This window comes from Enhydra lutris, unplaced genomic scaffold (genome assembly GCF_002288905.1).
Source record: "Enhydra lutris kenyoni isolate GAN:26980312 unplaced genomic scaffold, ASM228890v2 scaffoldscaffold37, whole genome shotgun sequence".
NCBI classification, from domain to species: domain Eukaryota; kingdom Metazoa; phylum Chordata; class Mammalia; order Carnivora; family Mustelidae; genus Enhydra; species Enhydra lutris.
This window is the reverse complement of record NW_019154121.1, coordinates 17,103,894-17,128,556: the sequence shown is the minus strand read 5'-3', so window position 1 is coordinate 17,128,556 and position 24,663 is coordinate 17,103,894. Positions and strand designations below refer to the sequence as shown.

The window sequence follows — 24,663 nt, the reverse complement described above, 5'->3', positions numbered from 1 at the left end:
AACAGTGCCTAAATATACCTGTAGTCTCACGCTTAATTTTTTAAGCAATTTTTTTTATTCTTAGATTATCTTTATATTTTTCTAAGTTTATCTGTCTTAGGTAAAAATTTTAATAAAAGGGATTCAATATAAAAATAAAATATATAATATATATTTTATATTATATAAATTATATATATATATATTTAATATTTATTTGACAGAGAGAAATCACAACTAGGCAGAGAGGCAGGCTCCCTGTGGAGCAGAGAGCCCGATGTTGGGCTCGATCCCAGGACCCCGAGATCATGACCTGAGCCAAATGCAGAGGCCCAACCCACTGAGCCACCCAGTCGCCCCTAAATTTTATATTTATATAAAAATCATACAACTTTTGGGGGGCGCCTGGGTGGCTCAGTCAGTTAGGTAGCTGCCTTCGGCTCAGGTCATGATCCCAGGACCCTGAGATCGACACCATGTCAGGCTCCCTGCTCAGTGGGGAACCTGCTTCTCCCTCTCCCTCTGCCTGCTGCTCCCCCTACTTGTGCTCTCTCTGTAATAAATAAATAAAATCTTAAAAAAAAAAAATCACACAACTTTTTTATTATGCAACAAAGAAAACTGTAAAATAGTAATTAATATGAGGCTCAACAATCAACATACAAAATACTTAATTTACCTTCTGTTTCCTAGAGCAAAAGTGAACGTACAGGGGAAAAAATTTTAAAAAGAGCATTACACATCCATTTTAATTATGGCTTTAAAGAGTTTAGAAACAGAACATTTCTATCTTAGTACCAAACTAATAAGCTCTGCACGCAAATATTTAGATTTGCACTTTGACCCCACATACACTAGAGAAAGTAAAGATAATGATCTGTTTCAAAGCTTTACGTGTCCCTTTACCTATAAGGATAAGCATTTGAATAAGAGAAAGAAAAAGGGGGCAAAGAAGTTTTTTTTAAAAGAAGGAAAGAAGATAGGTTAAAAAAAAAAGACCAACCTCCTCTCAGAAAGTATGGTCCATCCACATTAGAGAAAGGATTAAGCAGATACATTCAGCTTTTCTAACAGATTTTCTTTCTCTAAGGTTTCAATACCCCTCTCACACTCACAGATAATCACATTAGTTTTGTCATTAAAAGCTCTCCTTTCATAGAATGCACCTAAACCGCTTAAACCACCCAGAGAGGTCGAATACATTATCAAACACCAAGACAAATGGAAGAAATTTTCCATTTTATGTCTTATTATTTCACTATATCTATCTGCATGCTCAGAAGGCTAAGCCAAGAGATGTGGTGAGTTATCAGCTAAAAACTTATTCAAAATAAACAACCTCTATAGTATCCTTAAACACTGCTCTTTAAGCTGAGAAGAGGTCTAGTAGTTTTTATGCTGACGGAGCAGTCAAATGACACAGAGGTTTTCTATTTCCCTTTTCTCTTCTTGTGTTCCCTCAGCCAAGTCCATGATTATTTCTGCATGAATGTTGTAGCTTCTGTTAACAGTAAACAAAAGCAAATGGAGTTTGAGTGTACAGAGCCCACAAACAAATTAAAAAGAACGATACTTGAGTTGACACAGAAAAGACATTCAATCACTGCCTATGGATCCTTCAGAACCATACAAGGTCCAGGCAGAATTGGAAATCACCTACTTTTTTTCATAACCCAACTGTTACACATCATTTCACTATCCTAAGCCTGAGTTACAGACTTAGAAAAGTACAGCTGTTTGTCAGCCCTTTAAAAAGGAGGAAGTGTATCAGAGGGAGGAGGAGTCCTGGTTAAATGGAACTATCCAAGTGAAAGAGCGGTCCCCAACTGGGTAGTGTTCCTGGGATTAGTGGGTTGGGAGAACAGAGAGGAGGTCAAGAAAGGAGAAATAGAATGAACAGTGAAAGAAAGTGATATAAAGCTAAAAGTCTGGGAGGGAGACATGCAGTAGAAATACTCTGAAATCATATAGGATAAAACTGGAAATAGGGCAATGGAAATTTCTCAAGCAGGGGGCAAAGAGAGATTTCTTTTGGTTGGTGTACAGGCAAGAAACAGAATCATAAATATATTATAAGCAATCAAGAATTTCTTAATATGCCAAAAACATAAAACTGTAAGAAGTAACTGAAAAGAATGACAAGAAGTAGTCCTGAAGAAAAACAAAATGTGATTGTAGGGCAAAGACCCAAGTTACCTTGTCTTAAAAATAAACTTTTATAATGTATATGTACTAAAGATAAAAGAACTGTGCTAGATCAAAAACAGAATGCAAAATATCTCAGATACACTCCACTAACTTTGAGTGAATATTTAAGAGAAAGAAAGGATAGACATTTATTTACATTTAAAGATGCAACAAATGTTTGGGCTCAGGCTCTACATTCAGTACAGTCAAAGTACCTCAAAAGGAACATTAAAGAAATGGGTAGAGAAGCAAAGTTAGTGTTCCTTGTTCCAAATCATAAACAAATGAACACTAAAAAGCCGTATTCCTCTGGCTTTTTTCTAAATCAGGGGTTGGCATACTAAAGCCCACAGGCCAAATCCAGGCTACTGCCCGTTTTATAAATAAAGTATTTTTTGTGACACTGGCTACTTTCTTGCTACAGCTGCAGAACTGAATAACTGCAGCAGAAACTGAATGGCCCATAAAACATAAAATATTTACTATCTAGTTCTTTACAAATAAAGTTTGTCAACTTTTGCTATAAATAACAAGGGAATTCCCCATATGTTTTTATCACCTGACAACTCATTTGTTCTTCAAGTGGGCATAAAAATGCAAAAGTAATTATCACTTTGTAAAGAGAATACAGTTAAATCTGATAGTTGTCACAATGCAGCGAGTGATCCACCCAAAACTTCAGCCAAATCCTCTCCTCATGCAGTGCAATATGGTAGAAGATCAGAGGTTCTGAACAATGGTAGACCCAAGCTCAAATCCCACTTTCACCATCTTCACTGAGCTTAAATATCCTCTTTATAAAAACTCCATAAATTTCCTCTCCATTGTACCTCTTTTTCATATATAAGGGGATTAAATGGGATAGCATATATGAAAGTGTTCTGCAACAGTAAAATAATACAGCTAAGGCCTTATTAGCACAAAGACATATATGGAGGCTAACTGACTCGAATTTAGTTTTTTCTCATTATTTTGATCCAGGTTTTCTTACCATGAGAGAGACAGCTCTTTTAAATATTTCTGTATTATCTAAATTCAATTTAATTCAATACACATTTACCTCTGGCCTGTATGTGCAAGACATCCAATTGTCATTCTACTTTTTAGATGAAGAAAAATATCTCTAATAGCAAATGACCTTGTTCCATTTGGGTTATAAAGTTTTAAGCAAAATGTTCATTTAATATTAACTTCAAAGGGACTGTTAAAAGTGCTTTTGAAAACTGGTTCTCATATTATCAAGTCTATTTACATTTCTGGCACTCATTCCAGCTGCAGAATCAGTTATATTCTCTAAACTTAACCATCAAGTTGGCCAAACTTGGATTTTAAAACTAAGAATGTTCTTTACAAAGAAGCTAAAAAGGAGATAAATAAAGCATTTTGCCATATAAAGAACCTAAACATTTATGATGTAAGGTGTCTTTACACTTTCCAGAGTGTTTTCACATCTAATATTTTTTTTGATCCTGAGCACAACCCTATGGAGAACTAAGTATAATTATTTCATTTTGCAGAGGAAGATGTGGAGGTTCAGAAGAAGAGAGCCTCACCCAAGATCACACAGCTGGTAAATGGTAGTTTCTAGATCAAGGATCCAGAGTCAGTACTCTTTCCACTCCACCTGCTGCATGGAGATCACTCCTTTGTGATAAATGTGTAGCACTTAGAACACATTAGCAGTTGACTGAATCATAGCATTGTGAGAGCATTTGCCATTTATTAACCACTAACCATATACGACACGACAAGCTTACCTGTCTCACATACATTACAAAGATGTAATAAGTAAACTGTCCATGCAAAGTGTTCAGCACAAGACACGGCGCACAGTAATCACGCCATTAGCAGCAATTACTGGTATTAGTTTTAATTCATACAACTCTATAATCTATTCATTTTGTCTTCTTTATTCAAATGAGAGGAAACTGATGTTCAGAAGTATTAGATAAGGGACGCCTAGGTGGTGCAGTTGGTTAAGTCACCAACTCTTTGTTTGGGCTCAGGCTCTACATTCAGTACAGAGTCTGCTCAAGACTCTCTTTCCTGGGGCACCTGGCTGGCTCAGTCATTAAGTGTTTGCCTTCATCTCAATTCATAATCCCAGGGTCTTGGGATCAAGCCCCACATGGGGCTCCCTGATCGGCGGGAAGCCTGCTTCTCCCTCTCCCACTCCCCCTGCTTGTGTTCTCTCTGTTGATGTGTCTCTCTCTGTCAAATAAATAAATAAAATCTTTAAAAAAGAAGAAGAAGAAGAAGACTTGTCTTTAACAACAACAACAACAACAACAACAACAAAATGACTCTTTTCTTCTCCCTCTATCTGTTGCTAAATAATAAGATAAATAAATAAAAATAAATAAATAAATCTTTAAAAAAAGGAAAAAAAGAAAAGTCAGGTAGATGTCCAAGTGAGTAACCAGAAAGTGACAGAAGTCAGGATTTCTGCCCAGGTTAGTCAAACCAAGTCCCTTTGTCACTGGAGATTCCTTTAATGCTAAAAGTCACAGAAAGCACCAGTTTAAAAAACAAAACAAAATCCTGAGACTAATAATACACTATATGTTAATTAACTTGAATATAAATTACAAAAAAAGAAAGATGCTTTCTATAAACAAAAAGAAAGAGAGAGAGACAGAAGTTCATATTAAAAGTGATGAAAGGACATTCTTCTGTTACCTTTATAGGCCAAGCAGGCAAAGGTTGTAAAAAGTCACACTCATAAGGGTAGTCCACCATTGCCAGATTTATCCAGGTTTCAGAGAGCCAGGCTTTCAAACGCTGGACATCCTGAGCATTTGTTAATGCGGTACATAAGTCAAGGGCTTCAGAAAGCCAACGCAAGCCAGCACCTGAGAAGAGAATCACATTGTTGGGAACCTAAAAAGCACTATTTGACAGAACGCTTTACTCAATACTCCAGAAAATTCAATATTCTATACCATTTCTCCAAGAATGCTTTTTCAACATTCAATAAAATATTTTTAAGCATCTGGATAATCCCATGATAAACAGGTTGTCTATCCTCATGGAGTTTGCCAGAAATTATATGAATTATTCCCTGCTTTAAAGATTATGATTGAGGTTAAGTAAATAAATAAACAAATGGAACACTAGAGAGCAATCAGTGTAAACCCCAACAAGTAAAACAAATGGAAGTATCTGACATAGTGTCAAGCAAAAGACAGCAGACACAAAACATACATACTGTGTTCCTGATTATACTGGATGATGAGTAAACTATTATACCATACCGATTATGTTTTCCCTTTTGAAAATTCATCAAGTGATGTATTTTGATTTGTGTATGTTTTTGTATGTTTTACCTAAGTAAAAATGTTACTGAAAAACTGAGAAGTGTTGAAATTAACAAGTGAAAGGTAAAAAACTCTGTGATTCCATTCTATTAATTAAAGCTTACCTGTTCTTGAGAATCGATTAATAGCATCCCAGGAGCTACGGATGGTTTCTGAACAATTTGGACCACCTCTCTTAAAATCTTTAGTTACAGTCTCCATAAACACACCACAAGGTACCAGATTACCAAAATGCCAAATGGGGGCGGAGGCTGCAAGAGCTCTAAATGGTGAGAAAAATGAGAAAGGAGAAAAGAAAAAAAAAAAAAATGCAACTTACTGAATTAAAGTTCTGAAATTGAAACTGATACTGAACAAAAATGGTGAGAAAACATTACAGCTGTTAATGAGATATAAAGTAGAAATATCAGTACAACAGAACTTGTTTTACCCAAAACAAATCTCTAAGTATGCTTGACAACCATTAAGAAGTGCTCATGTCCAACATAAATGCATTTACCCAACCACTATATGAGGATATTTCATCCTGAACCAGGCTGCAAGCATGCCACCGTAAGAGCCCCCTATGGCAATGACAGGTTGATTTTTAGCTCCTGGGATTGTTTTTTTCAAGTGTTTGATTAACACTGCAAAATCAGCCAGAGCTTGTTCCGATGTCAGAAAATTCAAGTGTCTGGAATCCTAAAGAAAAGTAACAAAGAACAAATATAAATGTGCACATAATAGCAGCTTAGGCATAGCATAGATCCAAGAAAAAAGCCAGTCAGATAAGCTTTTCTCCAAACAGAATTTCTAAGCAATTGAGTTAAAATGCCCAGTCAACATAAGAGCAATGCTGATTTAAACAAATCATTAAAACAATGATTTTAAGTTTGTGTGACAAACATAATATATTTTGCATTCAAATGTGATTTCTATTAAATGCTATTTACCAAAGATCTTGTTGAGGTTGTAGAAATAACAGAAACAAACTCTAAGTAACTTTTAACAGCAAATGTGACAGAATACAATTTTCAGCTTAACAGATAATTGCTGTATTATAATTTTTATTTTAAAACTTGAAACATTTAAAATGGCTACCATACAGGCAAAAGTAGACCGAATCCTGTGAAATACTGAAGTATCATCAATAAAAATAAATCTCACCCTCCCTAGTAAGAAAGAAAATAATGCCTGATATGCCAACAACCGGAAATTACCCTGTTGTAAACAATATAAAATTAGAGTTAAAAACAAAAACCAATAGAGCAACTATATTCAGGCATTAGAAAACCAGCAACACAAGACATTGATCCCTGAGAGAAGGATACTCAAAACATAAGTTCCATGATCATCTAATTCTCTGCCTAGAGACAACTGCCTCACTTTAACATAGGGAAGTAGAGCTCAGAGTCCTGCTAAGCTGAGGAGGCTAATAAAGTATCTCCCTTTAAAAGATAAGTCCTTTCTTTGAACTTGTACTGGACTTAGTGATTTGGTTCTAACCAATAAAATGTGTCAGAAGCAATATGTGACTTCCAAAGTTAACTCATAATAAGCACTGCAGTTTCCACCTTGCTCCATTGGATTACCGACTTTGAGGGAAGCCAGCTGCCTTGTCATGAGGCCACTGAACTAAGCCTTTGGAGAAACGCAGGAAGAGACAAATTGTAGCCTCTGGCTAACACCCAGCAACATTTTATCACTCATGTGGATTCTCCCTATAGTGGAGAGGGTTCTCTGGCACCAGCCAAGCCTTCAGATAATTGTTAGCACCAGCTGACATCTCAACCTCATGAGACCCCTTAAAAAAGAACCTCCTAGCTGAGCCACTTTTAATTTCTTACCCACAGGAGCATGAGACAATAAATGTTTACTGCTGTTTTAAATCACTAAGGTTTTTGTTTTTGTTTTTTTTAAGATTATTTATTTATTTATTTGACAGAGATCACAAGTAGGCAGAGAGGCAGGCAGGGGTGGTGGGGGAAGCAGGCTCCCTGATGAGCAGAGAGCCTGATGCGGGGCTCGATCCCAGGACCCTGAGATCATGACCTGAGCCGAAGGCAGAGGCTCAAACCACTGAGCCACCCAGGCACCCCTCAATCACTAAGGTTTAAGGTAAATTGTTACATAGTAATAGGTAACTAGTACAGCTATATACCGATTAGGCTGTCTTACTTGATCTTCATGCTTTGGTCTCACCACTCTGTTTGACTCCTTCCATCATTTGGCAAAGTCTGAAACCACATAGTTCCCATCTTTCCTATGTATGTCACCTACTCCTTTAGCCTTCCCCCTTATCCAAGATGTATACCTTCTGACCTCTTACCGCCTTGCTTATTGTCTGTCACTAGTCTTTTACTTCCAGTTTTCATGGCATTATGTATAGCTGAGTGCGATTTTTTCCTAATCCTCGCATAATATTTGTAATATTATCCCCCAAGCTACTGACAAATTCTGTGAGCACATGAAGAGAAAGAAGCATATCGAAGAAGAGCCCTCTGCTCCTTTTTGCTAACAAAGCATGAAAGAAGGGATCTAGAAGAGGATATTACATTTCTGTCTGCAACAAGGGGACTACTACTCAATGGTTTCAGGATCTATCAACTCTCCTAATCAGATAATTATGCAGAGTAGTAAGCTAAAGAACAGAGTTTCTCATGCAGCCCAACAAATATCAGCAAATTGTTCTGCTTTTCATTTTTCACTTTTTATTTAATTATAATGAGGTAATAAAACCTCTGAGAACAAAAATTAAAACTCCTTTCAAAATAGGCAGCCAGAAAATTACTGTCCCTGAGTTCTTCTAACTCAGAGTTCCCCAAAAGGATGGTATGTGTATACTGGTAGTATGCATGATGGTCTTAGATAATACACAGTCTTTCTTAATTTAATACTTGTTTTAATGTCATTTAGAAAAAAAAATGTAACTAGTATATAAAGCCCTTGTTAAGGTAATGTAAAGTTTGAAAAGTTAGTTGTTTAAAGAAAAATATTGTGTAAATAATAGTGCAGATCGCAACCATACACTCAGAATCACAAAGGTAGTACATGAGTGACTTAGATGCAGAAAATGTTTCCTTTTTATTAGGTGTACAGTCTGTGGTCAAGGCCAAAGCTCCTTGTGAGATCAGGAAAGGCCAGAAGGGAATCCAAGTGGCCCACTGGACTCACTGAAAACAGGGATAATTTGTCCTCATTTTATTGAAAAATACCTATTAAACAACTGAGTGCTCACTGTATTTTTTCCAGGGGTAGACCCAGGAATTTAAGTGTGTAATTTATAAACCAGAATTACTTACTGACATTTTTGCAACACTGAGAAGTTCCCTTCAAAGTCTCTGCAGCCATATAGGATTTCTCTAGTGAGAGCTAACCTCATCACACTGAGTTAAAGACTGACCAACACTATAAATGATAATATTATGGCTTTGAAAAGGCTTAATTTGTTCAATTGCATATAAAAAGGAAAGATTATATACAGATTTTTGAAATTTCAAGCTGTTCAAGTTAAAGCTATCATTTCTTTCTTACATGTTATTAGAACATGTAATATCCTAAACTTCAAAAAAAAAAGTTTTAAACTTAAAAATAAAAAGTATACAGGCACACCTCAGAGATCTTGCAGGTTCAGTTCCAGACCACTTCAATAAAGTGGATATCGCAATAAAGCAAGTCAAACTACTATTTTGGTTTCCTAGTGCACATAAAGTTATGTTTACACCATACTGTAGTCTAGTAAGCGTGCATTAGTATTATTTAAAAAAAGATGTACATACTTAATTTTAAAATACTTCATTGATAAAAAATCCTAACCGTCATCTGAGCTTTCTGAGCTTTCATCTTTTTACCAGTGGAGGATCATGCCTAAATGATGATGGCTGCCAATTGGTCAGGGGGGGGCAGTTGCTGAAGGCTAGGGTGGCTGTGGCAATGCCTTTTTTTTTTTTTTTTAAAGATTTTATTTATTTGACAGAGAGAGATCACAGGTAGGCAGAGAAGCAGGCAGAGAGAGAGAGAGAGAGGAGGAAGCAGGCTCCCTATCAAGCAGAGAGCCCGATGCGGGACTTGATCCCAGGACCCGGAGATCATGACCAGAGCCGAAGGCAGAGGCTTAACCCACTGAGCCACCCAGGTGCCCTGTGGCAATGTCTTAAAATAAAACAACAATAAAGTCTGCCACATTGATTGATTTTTCCTTTCATGAATGCTTTCTCTGTAGCTTGTGATGCTGTTCAATAGTACTTAATCCACAGGAGAACTTCTTTCAAACTTGTTATCAGTCCTCTCAAACCCTATAGCTGTTTTACCAAGTTAAGTTTTTATAATTTTCTACATGCATTGTTGTTATTTCAACAATCTTCATAGCATCTTCACCAGCAGTAGATTCCATCTTCAGAAACCACTTTCTTTGCTCAACCATGAGAAGCAACTCTTCATCTATTCAAATTTTATCATGAGATTGGAGCATTTCAGTCACATCTTAAGGCTACACTTGTAATTCTAGTTCTCTTGCTGTTTCTACCACATTTGCAGTTACATCCTCCACTGAAGTCTTCAGCCCCTCACAGTTATACACAAGGGCTGAAATCTACTTCTTTCAAACTCCAGTTCATGTTGATTATTTTGACCTCTTCACATAAACCCTAAATATCCTTCAAGGCATCTAGAATGGTGAATCTTTTCCAGGAGTTTTTCAACTGACTTTGCCCATATCTATCAGAGGATTCACTCTCTGTGGCAGCTATAGCCTTACGAAATGTATTTCATAAGTAAGATTTGAAATTCAAAATGACTTTTTAAAAAAGATTTTATTTATTTATTTGACAGAGAGATCACAAGTAGGCAGAGAGGCAGCTGAGAGGGAGGGGGAAGCAGGCTCCCCACTGAGCAGAGAGCCCGATGTGGGGCTCGATCCCAGAACCCTGGGATCATGACCTGAGCCAAAAGCAGAGGCTTAACCCACTGAGCCACCCAGCACCCCTCAAAATAACTTCTGGATCCATGGGTTGCAGAACGGATGCTGTATTAGGAGACATGAAAACAACGTTCACCGCACTGTACATCTGCATCAGAGCTTTTGGATGACCAGGTGCATTGTCAATGAACAGTATTTTGAAAGGAACTTTTTTCTTCCTGAGCAGTAGGTCTCAACAGTGATCTTAAAATATTCAGCAGACCATTTTGTGAACAGATGTGCAGCCATTCAGGCTTTGTTCTTCCATTTATAGAGCACAAACAAAGTAGATACAGCATAATTCCTTAAGGCCCTAGGATATTCAGGATGGTAAATGTGCACTGGCTTCAATTTAAAGTTACCAGCTACACTAACCCCTAATAAGAGAGTCAGGCTGTCCTTTCGAAGATCTGAAGCCAATCATTGACTTCTCCTCTCTAGCAATGAAAAGTCCTAGATGGCATTCTCTTTCAATAGGAGCTGTTTTGTCTATATTGAAAATCTATGGTTTAATGTAGTTAACTTCATGAATTATCTCAGCTAGATTTTCTGTATAACTTACTGCAACTTCTGTATCAGCACTTACTGCTTCATCTTCACGGTTATGTTACGGAGATGGCTTCTTTCCTTAAAGCTCATGAACCAACCTCTGCTAGCTTCAGACTTTTCCTCTGTAGCTTCCTCACCTTCCTCAGCCTTCATCAAACTGAAGAGAGTTAGGGCCTTGCTCTGGATTAGGCTTTGACTTGAGGGAATGTTGTGGTTTGTTTGATCTTCTATCCAGACCACTCAAACTTTCTCTATATCAACAACAATGCTGTTTCACTTTTTTGTCAGGTGTATGTTCACTGGAGTAGCACTTTTAATTTCCTTCAAGTATTCTTTCTTTGCATTCACAACCTGGCTGAATGACTGGCACTAGAGGCCTAGCTTTTGGCCTCTCTCACTATTTTGAACTTTGAACATGCCTTCCTCACTAAGCTTAATCATTTCTAGCTTTCTATTTACAGTGAGAGACATGCAACTCTTCTTTTCTTTTCATTGGAACATTTAGAGGTCATTGCAGGATTATGCAGGATTATTAATTAGCTTATTTCAATATTTTTGTGTCTCAGGGAATAACCAGGCCTGAGGAGACAGAAAGAGATGGAGGACTAGCCACTCGGTAGAGCAGTGAGAACAGATACGTTATTTATCAATTAAGTTTGCCATCTTATGTGAGCATCTTGGACAACTGATCACAGATAACCATAACAAATATAAAAATAATGAAAAAGTCAAACATATTACAAGAATTGCCAAAATGTATCACAGAGACACAAAGGAAGCAAATGCTATTAGAAAAATGGCACTGATACACTGGCTCAACACAGAGTTGCCACAAACCTTCAATTTGCAAATACCACATGATCTGTGAAGTACAGTAAATGGAAGTACAATAAAACAAGGCACGCCCATACTTACCCTGAATGATTTGTTACCAAAAGGTAGGGACTCTCCATAGTATCGATGTTCTGCAAACACCAACATAGCCTTCAGTTGATCAGCCACATCCCACATGAACCCCTGGGAAGAATTTACAAATATTTTACAGGATAAAAACCAGGATGTGAAAAAAGTCATTGATCCTTTTGGCAACTCCTATGAAACGAATGTTAAACCAGACCAAAAAGAACTCTGAGAAGCTGCATAATTTATGTTTGTTCTACAGGTAAAAAATTATTGTTTCATTGTTGCACATCAATCTCATACTATTTTAGAGTGAAACAATTAAAAATAAGCTCAAGTCACTCAAACACCAGTCATTCCAACTCTCCTTATTCTAACACTCTAGCTGTAGAATCAATATTGTGTCGAAAATAGCCTTCAAATTGCTCTGTGTACCAGTCTAGGAAAGAACTGAGGATGTCTAAGTTAGCTGCCTACTCATAAACATTTACAACATAAAAGAAAAAAAAAACAATAAAAATAAGCATACTGGATTCCCTTGGGTTCCATATTATCTTATTTGCTTGAAAATAAGCAGTAGCTAACAAAGGCCAGAATAGCTGAGTGCTTACAATGCGTCAGGCACTGTTCTAAACACTTCATATATATTAATTCACTTAATTATCACAACAATCTAGGAGATAGGCACTTTTATTATCCCCATTTTAGAGACAAGGACACTGAGACACAGTAGTTTAAATATCCTATGATAGTCAACACAACTAGAAGTGGCAGAGCCAAGAACTGAACACTGGCTGGCTGGCTTCATAAAACAATCTGCAAGTGCTGTTCGACCTCCTTATGTCCACACTTAATGCTTGTGATTCATCAATCACTGCATTTTTTTCATTTACCTCAAATGGTGCCCTCAGAATTCTTCTTGACAAAGCACTCTAGGCAGCCAACATCAATCGATTAGATTTAGATTTAGCACAGATTAAAACTATTTGTCATTCCTAGGGCACACTCTTGTTTTTTAATGAGCTGCTGCTCCCTACCAACAACTAAGAAATTTCTAAAAGGTTTTGTTCATTTCGATCAATAAATGAACAATTAAAAGATCTGCGCGCATGTGGTGATGGAGAATTTAAACTGTTATCTGTGATGGTTTCAATAATCCTTACTTTCTCTCTTAATACGTTGCCCAGTCCCTGCCATTTATCTGCAGATCCTGTAATAACCAGCTCAAGCATGCTCTCCTCTACCTGCCCCATTGTGGCACTGCTGATCACTCCCGCTTCTCAACACCACCGTGCTAGGCATAGCTCTCTATTACCGTGTTGCAATATTTGCTTATATGTGTGTCTTACCCTACCAGATTATGAGCTGCTTAAGGGTAAGGATCATCTATCAAAATAGCCACACCTCTGGGGACCTCAGGCTTTTAAAGGAAGCAATTTAAGTGAACTGATATGCATTATAATAAGTGATTATTTGCCTGTATCTATTTCAGGGTATTTTTATTTTTCAGAAGAGGTCCATGTAATATATTAACATTTAATAATAGTATAGCATTGTCCTCAGTTCCTAATTCTTATTTAGTCCTTGCAGCAACTCTATGAACCAGATTATTAATATACCCATTTAGCACATAAGAAAACTGAGGCACAGAATAAGAAACTACCCAAAGTCACAAATCATAATGGTAAAACCAGAATTCAATCCTTATCAGTCCTAATCAGTCTATCATTCCTGACATTCTGCTACACTGTCTCTTAATAGATGAATGTCCAGAATATGTGAATATGCAACCAGGACATTTTAGTATGTACAGGGAGGTGTCTAGGGCTGGGAAAAAACTGGGATCCTCCTAAGGATCTACCTTTAGCCCCTTCCTGAACTGCTTCAACACTGTGTGGCTCTTGCTCTCTACCACTTCTGAGGCAAGCCTGAAATTATGCTGCAGTGTCGGTCAGAGCAGTGAAGGGAGGAAGAGCTGCCTGTTTATTAATTCTATAAAGACAAGGAGGGAGCACACGGGTGGCTCAGTTAAGTGTCTGACTTTTTAAAATTTTTTAAATTTTTTCATTTATTCTTATTTTAAAATTTTTTTTAAGCATCTAACTCTTGATTTCAGCTGAGGTCATGATCTCAGGGTCATGAGACTGAGCCCCAAGTTGCGCTCTACACTGAATGTGGAGCCTGCTTAAAATTCTCTCTCTCCCACTCTCTTTCCTCCTACCCTCCCATTTATTCTCTCTCTCAAAAAAAGAAGGAAGAGGAGGAGGAAGTGGGGGAGGAGCTGGAAAAATAACTGGACAGGAGAAGCTGCTCCATGGCCTTGGCATAAATAGGAAGTCACACAAGAGGAAAAAAAAAAAGGGTTAAGCAGCCTCAGTTGTTCCACAGAAAAAGCAAGCAGGAATCTGATGGAAAATAAATCTTAACTTCATTGGTCACTGATGTAAGAGAAACATCATCCTAGGATCCCATTTCTCAGGAAATTATTTTCAACTAACATATTTAGACTCAATATTCCTAAGGAAATAATCAGAAATGGGAAATCCAGTAACAGTATAATTGGGTTCATATCTTTGCTTCCAGTTCAGTGTAGTTCAACACACATTTACTGAGACCTCCTGAATACTAGGCACCATTGCCAGACATTGGCAGTGGAGAAAATATAATTCAGTCTTCACTTTAAGGTAATTCACAGACTAGCTTTTTGATAGGAAGATGACATCTTCTAGTCACAGTTTTGGAATACAAAAAAGGAAAATTTCTTCCTTTCAAATGTCCTTCTAAATTAAATGTGGCTAATGGATTTAAGTGTTATTATAAAAGATGATAGGATGTACAGTCAGGGAAGCAAGCTGACATCTATACAATTTTTTAACCCTCACAAATATAAGAAAAATAGAACAGGAAAGCTAAAATCCTATTTGACAATCAAACTTGCATTTCTTTTTTCTTATTTGCCCTGGCTTTGTTTAGGTTTTATTCATTTATTCATTTAACAAATATTTATTGAGCACCAACTATATGCCTTAGCAGTTTTAGACTGAATACACAACATTGAACAAACAAAAATTCACGCCCTTGTGTTTACATTTACATTGACCATAATCAAAACAAACAAAAACCAAAAAAACCTATATGCAATAACATTTTTAAAAAGATTTTATTTATTTATTTGACAGAGAGACAGCACAGGCAGGGGGAGCTGCAGGCAGAGGGAGAGTGAGAAGCAGGCTTCCAGATGAGCAAGGAGCACAATGTAGGGCTCAATCCCAGGACTCTGGGATCACGACCTGAGCCAAAGACAGATGCTTAACTGAGCCACCCAGATGCCTCTGCAATAACATTCTTATTCCCATGTCCCTCATATCCTTATTCACTCTAGAAACAAGACAAGATTTTTAAAAAATGTACAATTCAATTATCCAAAAATATTTTCATGTATAATTCTTTAAGGCAGAACACACAGGCTTACTGGACATCTGTATTCATTCTTTTGTGATCTGCCCACTTATATGCTTCTGCCATTTTTCTATTATTAGTGAGTTTTATCTGTTATTTTCTAAAGAGCTTCACAATTAGCTACAATGATACTTGGTCATACACACTGCAAAACATATTTTTTTTCCAGTTTGCCATAATAAAAGGCAAACTGAGCATAAGAATTTGCACATACCGTATTATTACAAAACCAGGTAATGTCCCCTTCATTACCAGTGTAGAAAAGTACTGATCCACCATTTTTCTTCCAGTATGCATCAGCTATTAGGTACCGTTGTTTAAAAGTTTTATCAGCACTAAATCCAAAATGATCAACCTAAGACAAAAACACAGTAGACAAATTTCAGAGGAGAGTAATTTAATGAGAACAAAAAAAAAAAGTAATTAAGTTTATTCTTCCATTAAGATCAACCTATGTTACAAAAATAACCGCAAAACTTTTTTTTTTAATTTCTTTTCAGTGGTCCAGAATTCATTGTTTGTGCACCACACCTAATCACAAAACTTTTTAAACTTCATTTGATTTTAGTTACAGTAGTAATACTGGCACTGTTATTTTGAAATTACTTTCTTTATACTGTAAGATAAAAAAATGTTAGGGGCACCCGGCTGGCTCAGTTGGTAGAGCATGCAACTCTTGATCTCAGGGTCATGAGTTCATGTTCCATACTGGGTGTGAAACTTACTTAAAACAACAACAACAACAAAACCCAACAGGGGTTCCTGGATGTCTTGGCCAGTTAAGCATCTGCTTTCAGCTCAGGCCTCAGATAATGATCAGTCCTAGGACTGAGCCCCATGTGGGCTCCTGGCTCAGCAGGGAGTCTGTTTCTCCCTCTCCTTCTACCCCTCTACCCTGCTGTGCGCGCGCGCACGCGCTCTCTCTCTCTCTCTCAAATAAATAAATAAAATCTTTAAAAAACAACAACAACAATAAAAAACAATGTTATCAGTACTCAAGATTTTCAGTGTAAGAGAAGAGATAACAATTATAAAGGAGGTATTTAAAAAAAACAGTAATGTTAAAACTGAATTGGAAACAGAAATTTGAATCCATTAACTTTTAAAATACATATATCCCTGGGGCACCTGGGTGGCTCAGCTGGTTGAGCTTCTGCCTTCCACTCAGGTCGGGATCCCCAGCACCTGGGATGGCCCTGCTGGGTGGGGAGTCTGCTTATCCCGTTCCCTCTGCCCCTCCCCCTGCTTATGCGAGCACTCTCTCTCAAATAAATAAAATCTTTTAAAAAATACAGATATCCCTTACCACCATCTGTATTTTCATTAGCTGATTGAAACATTCAATTCACAAAAATCTATTAGTTCAGAAGGATATCAAAAAAGGAAAAACAAAATATATAGTCCTTTGTCACCACTTAAGGTGCCTATTAAACCAACTCCTAACTTAGAAATTGGGAATACAAAAATAACTCAACATTTAACCTCCCTTTCCAGTGGAATTGTGTTTCAAAATATCAAATAGTTCCAGTTAATGAAAAAGAGCTGTGTTCAATTAAATTTCAGCTAACGCAGAAGGAATGACAAAATTAGACAAATGAGTTTTGCAAACCCTTATGAAGTTACTGATTTGGGCAAAAATTACCACATGGTGTTAAAAACATTAGGAAAATGAATGACAGGGAAATGAAGATTTGTAATAGGACCAAAGTAACACCATGGAGAGTACCTTCTTGTCACATAACAAAATGTAATTTTACAATGGAAGGATCAGGCTGTCATCACCTCACTCTACTGATCAAAATTAGCATCACTACCAGCGGGCCAGGCATGGATTATGCACCTCCTCAGGTGGTACAAGAAAAGCAAATATCACCAAATTTCACCTATGATAAAATCATGCCAAAAATGTTCAACTTGTATCTTTTTCCAGCCTTCAGATCTGATTTCTTTTAGATCTAATTTCCTGTTTGTACAGAACAGGAAATACACAAGGTAGATTAACAAGATAAAAACATTCTGAATAAGCAATCAGACAAATCCAAACGTGGGATAAGACAATGGTAAGGCAATATAATGATAAATACTAAACTTTAAGGAACAAAATAACCAGATGCAATGCATGATTCCAAGTTGTATTCTGGTTCAAACAAATGATAATTTAGGGACAATTAGGTTAATGTGAATATGGACTAGGTATTAGACAATACTAATGACTCATTAATTTTGTTAGCAATGATCATATTGTGGCTACATAAGTAAACGTTTTTATTTTTTACAGCTGTACGTTGAATGATTTAGAGATAGAACGTCATGCTGTGTGCAATTTACCTGAAAATATTTCAGCACAAAAAAGTAAGATGAATTTAAAGGAAGAAAATTTAATCTATACTGAAAGAGAAAAAAACACAGGATACTGAGACTTTGCAAGACTTAATATAAAACATGTCCAAATAATAAAAATGACAATAATTTTAAGCTTAAAACAAACTTTACATTTTTGTGATTTTTTTTTTTTTACCCTTCCCTTAATAAACTCACCATTTAAATGTATTTATCAAATCCTACAACATGGTAAGATTCATGTGCAACTACCTAAATTTATAGTGTTATCCACAGTACAGAGTCCCACTGAGCCTCTAGGATCATGGGGCTGCATTTCCCCAGTACTATGGAGACAGAAGTGAAACTGCTGCATCTGGTCTGGGGTAGACCAGTACCTCAGTGCTGCTCCAGTGCTGCTTCAGACTGTCTGGTTCAGACCTACACCAAGCTCTGCAAGACTTACCTAGGTCCTTCTAAAACAGATGGGACTCCTCATACCCAGCTCCATCTACCCACACATATCTACTTCACATTATTCCAGAGGTCCCAAACATGCAAGTTTCTCAAAACTGCACTAACTGTATACTTTCTGATGACCATGATCATCATTACACATAGTCCTAAAATATAAACTATTCTAATCCAAAATCTGCCTACCTCGAGAAAATAAAGTTTGTACAGAACAGGCATATGATAATGATGTCCATGTGCTAAAAATCCCTCCCATTTTATATGCCAGTTCAACATATATAACCAATCCCTCATTCAACAAGCATCTATTGAATCGCCAAGTTCCTGTTCTGGGCCAAGAAGTAAGCTTGGCAATGGGATAAAGTGTTGGTTGAGCCATAACACCTACACTTAATTTAAATGAATTCAAGTATACCCATTCACGTACAAAAAATGGAGAGCAAGAGAGACAGTGGAGGGAAGACAAGTGATCCTACTTGCCTCCATTCAATTAGTACAGCAGTCCTCCATTCGAAGTCCCCAGAAGTCAGAATCAGCATCATCTGAGAATCTCTTAAAAATGCAAATGCTCTGGCAGAATCCCAGAACTACTGAGTCCGAAACTGTGGAGAGTAGAATGCAGTAGTCTGTGATGCTGATGTACAGCTGAAGTTTTGAGTTAGCCTAAGCCTAAGCCCTCAAATAGGAGATGAATCTGCTATTCTTTCTTTTGATCTAGGTTTCGGAATACCTCTAATACTATAAGCATCAAACCATGGTGAATGAGAATCTGGTGTTTAAAGATGTGCATTACCACCCAACATGGCCCCCAAATACAAGCCAGCCTCATCATTTGAAGCTCAACAGGAAAAATCATGATCTGTTACACCAAAGAAGGAAAGACTGGCTGTAATGGACTTATAGAAAGGAGGTATATGGCTCTCTAACAAGACACCTTACCGTGGGATTCTCAGAGATTATTCCACTGTAGTGATTTTCACCTTATCTACTGACTTTAGAATGCAGGCTTCTTGTAAAATGAGATATTGCTGTAACCTTAAAAAGTAGCCCACCAAAAAAAATATTTCAATAATCCAGTTTAAAGGTTTCAAATTTGAAAACATGGGTATGTGTTTATATATAGGATGTTAAACATAAATGATTAAAAAAAATTCTTGTCAGAGGAAAAGCTTCCATCTAGAATTATAAGGGTCACCAAAACTTTAGAACAAGAGAAAGTCAACCTTCTTTGTGTGACCACTGTCTGGCCACGCCTGCTCTTAGTAATTTGGCCCTAATTGTTTGAATTGGGAGAAAAAAGGAACTCTGGTATGGTAGAAAGAAAGCAGGTTTGAGAGTTAACAGACCTGCACTTGAATCCCTATTGTGAGGCCTCAGGCAAGTCACTTCACCTCTCTGAGCCCAGTATCTTCCTATATAAAATAAGAATAACACACAATTTAAAGGATTGCTGTGAGGATTAGAGAAAATGTACCTAAAGTGCTAGGTATAGTTTCTAATATACAGTAAGGACTCAATAAATGTTAGTTCTCCTCTCCATCCCATTTGCAAACCATCCTAAGCTTAGAGTACTTAGGGTAAATAAGGTGGAAGGAGATGATAAAGCTCTTCACAAAAGAAAAAAGTTCATATAATCGTAAGAAGTACCCCCAGAATGTCAAAATCTCTCTCTTTTTTTTTTCAAGTGTTTCACCTAAATATTAAATAGTTAGAAAACAGGCCATGAAATCTTCTTTGCAAAACATTAGTTTAGGGAATTTTCTTGGCTCCTTCCCATGATCAAGAACATCAACTTCAGGCTATATAACTGCATATAGTTTCCAATACCTAAGGGCCTCGCCCACTAGGGGCAGTGTGCCCTCTGCCGTTGAGAACTGGGACCCACATACCACTTTCAGCTCTGTGTTCCTGAATAAAGAGATTTTATAAATCACAACAAAAAAAGGGACAAGGGCTTTATAAACCATTTGATCTGTGTCATTCAACTGAAGAAACTGCACTCAAGGACATCAAGTGACTTTGCCAAGGTCACAAGTTAGAGGAAGAGGTGGAACTTGTAATTATTTTTGCAATTTGGTTTATTGAAATAACTAAAATAAGTAATAGTGCTGTAGAAGCAATAAAACATGACCTCAAAAAAGAAACACACCTCTAGTCACATAAAGTAGTCCTTTCTAAAATGCAGTCCAAGAAATTTCAAGAAATACTCTCTCCTTCACCTTGTAGAGAAGAGATCTGTCAGAATGTGTAGGCAAAAAGGAACAAAGAGAACATCCTTTAAATAAAATATATTGCAGCAAAATTAATTATTTTAATTAACTTCAAAACTATTCAAGAATAAAGTTCATATCCAGAAAAGTCCATTAGAACATTACACTAACCTGTGTAACACTAACATGACACAGGGGAGAAGGGAATGCAAATAACATAGAGCATGAACTACACACCTGGCACCATGCTGGGGCCTTATAAAGATCACGTCCTCCCCCCAGTTACCCTCTGGGGCACTTTCATTACACTAGTTTTATAAAAAGGTGCTGACACTTAGAAAGGCAGATAATTTGCCCAAGATAACATAACTAATAAATAAAAATCAAATGTAATTTTTTTTTAAGATTGTATTTATTAATTTGACAGAGAGAGAGAGGGAGAGCATAAGCAAGGGAGCAGCAGGCAGAGTGAAAGAGAGAAGCAGGCTCCCCACAGAGCAGGGAGCCCGATGTGGGGCTCAGTCCCAGGGTCCTGGGATCATGACCTGAGCCAAAGGCAGACATTTAAACAACTGAGCTACCCAGGTGCCCCTCAAATACAATTTTTTCACACGCTTTTATCCCCTACCCAATCCCACCTCCAACAAAACGCCCATTTTTCACTGTAATACAGTATTGCAGAGACAGCTGACTACCAACTTCAACCTTAAACAGGAAACACTAGAGCATCTTTCTCCAAATTTGTAAAATGAAGGACATACTCCCCGCCATTTACTAACAGTTAAATTGAAGAAAATGTGGAATATTGGTCTTTTCACTGGCCTAACTCAGTAACTGTTACTATACAACTATTTTTAACTCATTTAATTAGGCACTAATAAAAACAAAATAAAAAATCATACTAACTCTTACTCAGGAGCTTTTCATTTTAGAAAACTCAGTATTACAGTTAGTTTAATTTACAAACCCAGATATATGATCATAGCTAACTGAAATTTTACTAGAGATAGGAAAAGTATACTCGGAGATACACAGGAAAAAAAAAAAAAAGAGTTCCACCTCCAGTAATCAAAGTACCTTGAAAGACGGCTCTCTGGTTCCCAATTCTAATCCAAAGATGCTAAAAAGAAGACAGACCCACTTTCTTCCACTTGATATGTATGTCCTGTATTGGAAGTGTGGCATTACATTCCATTAGAATTCCTAAATGGAGACACATTGTTTCTAGGCAAGGTTGATCTCCCCTGAAGGGGAGACACACTCATGTTAGAAAGATACAAGTTTTCAAGGAAGGAATCAAAACCTGGAAGGAAGGTAAGGTTTAGGCAAACCATAGGTCTATAGCTGCAGAAGGGCGAGTATCTCTAAGTGGAGTCCTACTAAGTTAAGTTATCCCTCATACAGGAATAGCCCAAAGCTAAAACAAGAAGGGAAAGTAAACCATATCTTATGAGTCGGTATTTCCATGTGAAAATCCTGCTTAAATGTTCTGCATTTGCTTGTCTGTATTATGAAAACAGGACTGGAGAGTAAATGTGATTTCAAGAACTAAAAGGGCAACAGTATCCCTTGAGGATAGTACGGTAGTGACAAAGGAAATGATCCAAATCCCACCAAGAAGAATGTGAGTCTAAGAGACAGGATTGTCCTTCTCTTCCCACAGGGATGTCTTATTCATTGCCAACCTTACCACGTGTAGTCTCCATTTTAACAAGGAAAGGAGAAGTTTCCTCAGGTATACTCTTTTTTTTTTTTTTTAAAAGATTTTATTTATTTATTTGTCAGAGAGAGAGAGAGGGAGAGAGAGCAAGCACAGGCAGACAGAATGGCAGGCAGAGGCAGAGGGAGAAGCAGGCTCCCTGATGAGCAAGGAGCCCGATGTGGGACTCGATCCCAGGATGCTGGGATCATGACCTGAGCCAAAGGCAGCCGCTCAACCAACTGAGCCACCCAGGCGTCCCTCCTCAGGTATACTCTTCAAATGAAAACCATCATTCTCTGTAGTAAGACATTGTTTTGCACACACCCTTCTGTCCATATTAACCAGGAAAGAGAACTATATTCCCTCCTTCTATACTTTTTTGGTAACCTGCCCCTAATCTTAAAAAGGAGACTATTAGGAATAAATTATTTATTTGAAGAGAAAATGACAAAGGAAGGGGAGAAAATAAGTGATATGGGAGAGTCCACTGTAGAAAAAAGTTAAGACTATCCAGCCTCCTATATTTATAAAATAATAGTTAGAAAGGCAAGAACACAACAGCTACCACAGCATACCTATATAAGACAAATACTTTATAAATAATTATTAAATGGATGCAGTTCAATTCTAATCAGTGGTTCCTCACACTTTTATGTATGAACTTCTCTTATTATTGTTAGAGTTTGCATACATATTCTATTTTAATAGTCCATGCTTGAAAAAATACACTAGAGAAGCTAATATAAACTTAATACCGGTATAAATGAGTACACAACAGCATCTAATTACATTTGAAAAAATAGTATATGCTCGTCAAGAATACGGACTACTCATGCACCCTCTCCAGAACAATGCAATGCTCAGTAACTCCCTTTTCCTCTGACTAAAGATCGTGGGCCCCTGACTCAAAATTACCAAAATTCTACAAACACAAAATACTCTCTGCTCTACTGCTAAAACAGAGGTAAGGATATCCTGCCCTTGAAGCATCAAAAAATTACAGTAAATCAAGAAATAACATGTTTTGTCAAACAACACTGAAGTATTGCATCAGATGAAGGTTCTGGCATCATCTGTTGGCTTTCACAAAGCACCACATGATCAATAAATCACATGATCAACTCTCAATGGCTTTAGGAAGCTTTGCATCTCTAGAATTACCTGGCTACAGTTTAAATTCTCAAATTACAAAGTGTTGCAGTGATCACTAAATACATAAATTTTAGGAAATGTTACACCGTCAGAGGGCGCTGTTGTATAAGAAGGGGGAGAGGCCATTAAGTTTTAAATATTAGACTCACAAAAATTTCAGATTAGATCTTAAGTCCAAACTCTTTTTTTTTTTAAAGATTTTGTTTATTTTTTTTATTTGATTTATTTGACAGAAATCACAAGTAGGCAGAGAGGCAGGCAGAGAGAGAGAGAAAAGCAGGCTCCCCGCCAAGCACAGAGCCCAACTCGGGGCTCCATCCTAAGACCCTGAGATCATGACCTGAGCCGAAGGCAGAGGCTTTAACCCACTGAGCCACTCACCCACTGAGCCAGTCAGGGGCCCCTTAAGTCCAAACTCTTAAGGGAAAAAAAAAAAAACCGAGATACAGAGATGCTAATTACTTTAAATCTCTCTTTAAAAAAAAAAAAGATATATTTGCATAATTGAAATATGGCATTCATCATTATTTTATAAGAGTTAAAAAATTTATGCTGTGCATAATAGTGGTTACTCTTAAGATCTATAAAGAATTTCTCAAATTCAACACTCAGATAACTAATAACCCACTCGAAAAATGGGCAGAAGACATGAACAGACACTTCTCAAAAAAAAGATGTTAAGAATAGAGCTACCCTGTGACCCAGAACTGCACTACTAGGTACTTACTCCAAAGATACAGACGTAGTGAAAAGAACGAGCATGTGCACCCCAATGTTCATAGCAGCAGTGTCCACAAGACCAAACTGTGGAAGGAGCCGAGATGCTCTATGCCCTTCAACAGATGAATGGATAAAGATGTGGTGTATATATACAATGGGATATTATTCAGCCATCAGAAAGGATGAATACCCACCATTTACATCAACATGGATGGAACTGGAGGTGTTTATGTTACGGGAAGTAAGTCAAGCAGAGAAAGATAATTATCATATGTTTGCATTCATACGTGGAACCTAAGCAATAGCACGGAGGACCACAGCAGAGGGGAGGGAGAGAAATCAGAGAGGGAGATGAACCATGAGAGGCTATGGACCCTGAGAAACAATCTGGGGATTTCAGAGGGGAGGAGGGGGCCCGGGAGGGGGTAACAAGGTAGAGACTATTGAGGAGGGCACATGTTATGATGAGCACTGAGTGTTATACTTAACTAATGAATCACTTAACTTTACATCAAAAACTAATTATATACTATAGAGTGGCTAACTGAACATAATAAAAAAAATAAAAAATAAAATAAAATAAAATTTGGTTGTTTAACCACCATAACATAGTATATATATATCCCTTACCAAAAAAATTCTAAAAATGAAAGTAAAGAACTTAATTTTTAAAAAAACAATCATAATTTGTTTTACCATTATAATATTTAACCACATATTTTAATATTTTTCCATTTTATATCATAAAAACTTTTATTT

The 24,663-nt window shown here is 37.1% G+C and overlaps 1 protein-coding gene across 4 annotated transcripts in view; it reads right to left on the bottom strand.

Moving 5' to 3' along the window:
* The window catches only part of LOC111154514 (prolylcarboxypeptidase), a 70,910-nt gene that overhangs the window by 16,512 nt on the left and 29,735 nt on the right, over positions 1–24,663 (bottom strand). For all 4 annotated transcript variants that reach the window (XM_022514163.1, XM_022514161.1, XM_022514162.1 and 1 more), the window contains 5 exons: positions 15,542–15,682; positions 11,884–11,985; positions 5,983–6,164; positions 5,588–5,745; positions 4,846–5,018 (listed from right to left, as the gene is read on the bottom strand). In XM_022514163.1, the coding sequence (XP_022369871.1) occupies positions 4,846–5,018; positions 5,588–5,745; positions 5,983–6,164; positions 11,884–11,985; positions 15,542–15,682 (756 nt within the window). The remainder of the gene's footprint in view (positions 1–4,845; positions 5,019–5,587; positions 5,746–5,982; positions 6,165–11,883; positions 11,986–15,541; positions 15,683–24,663) is intronic.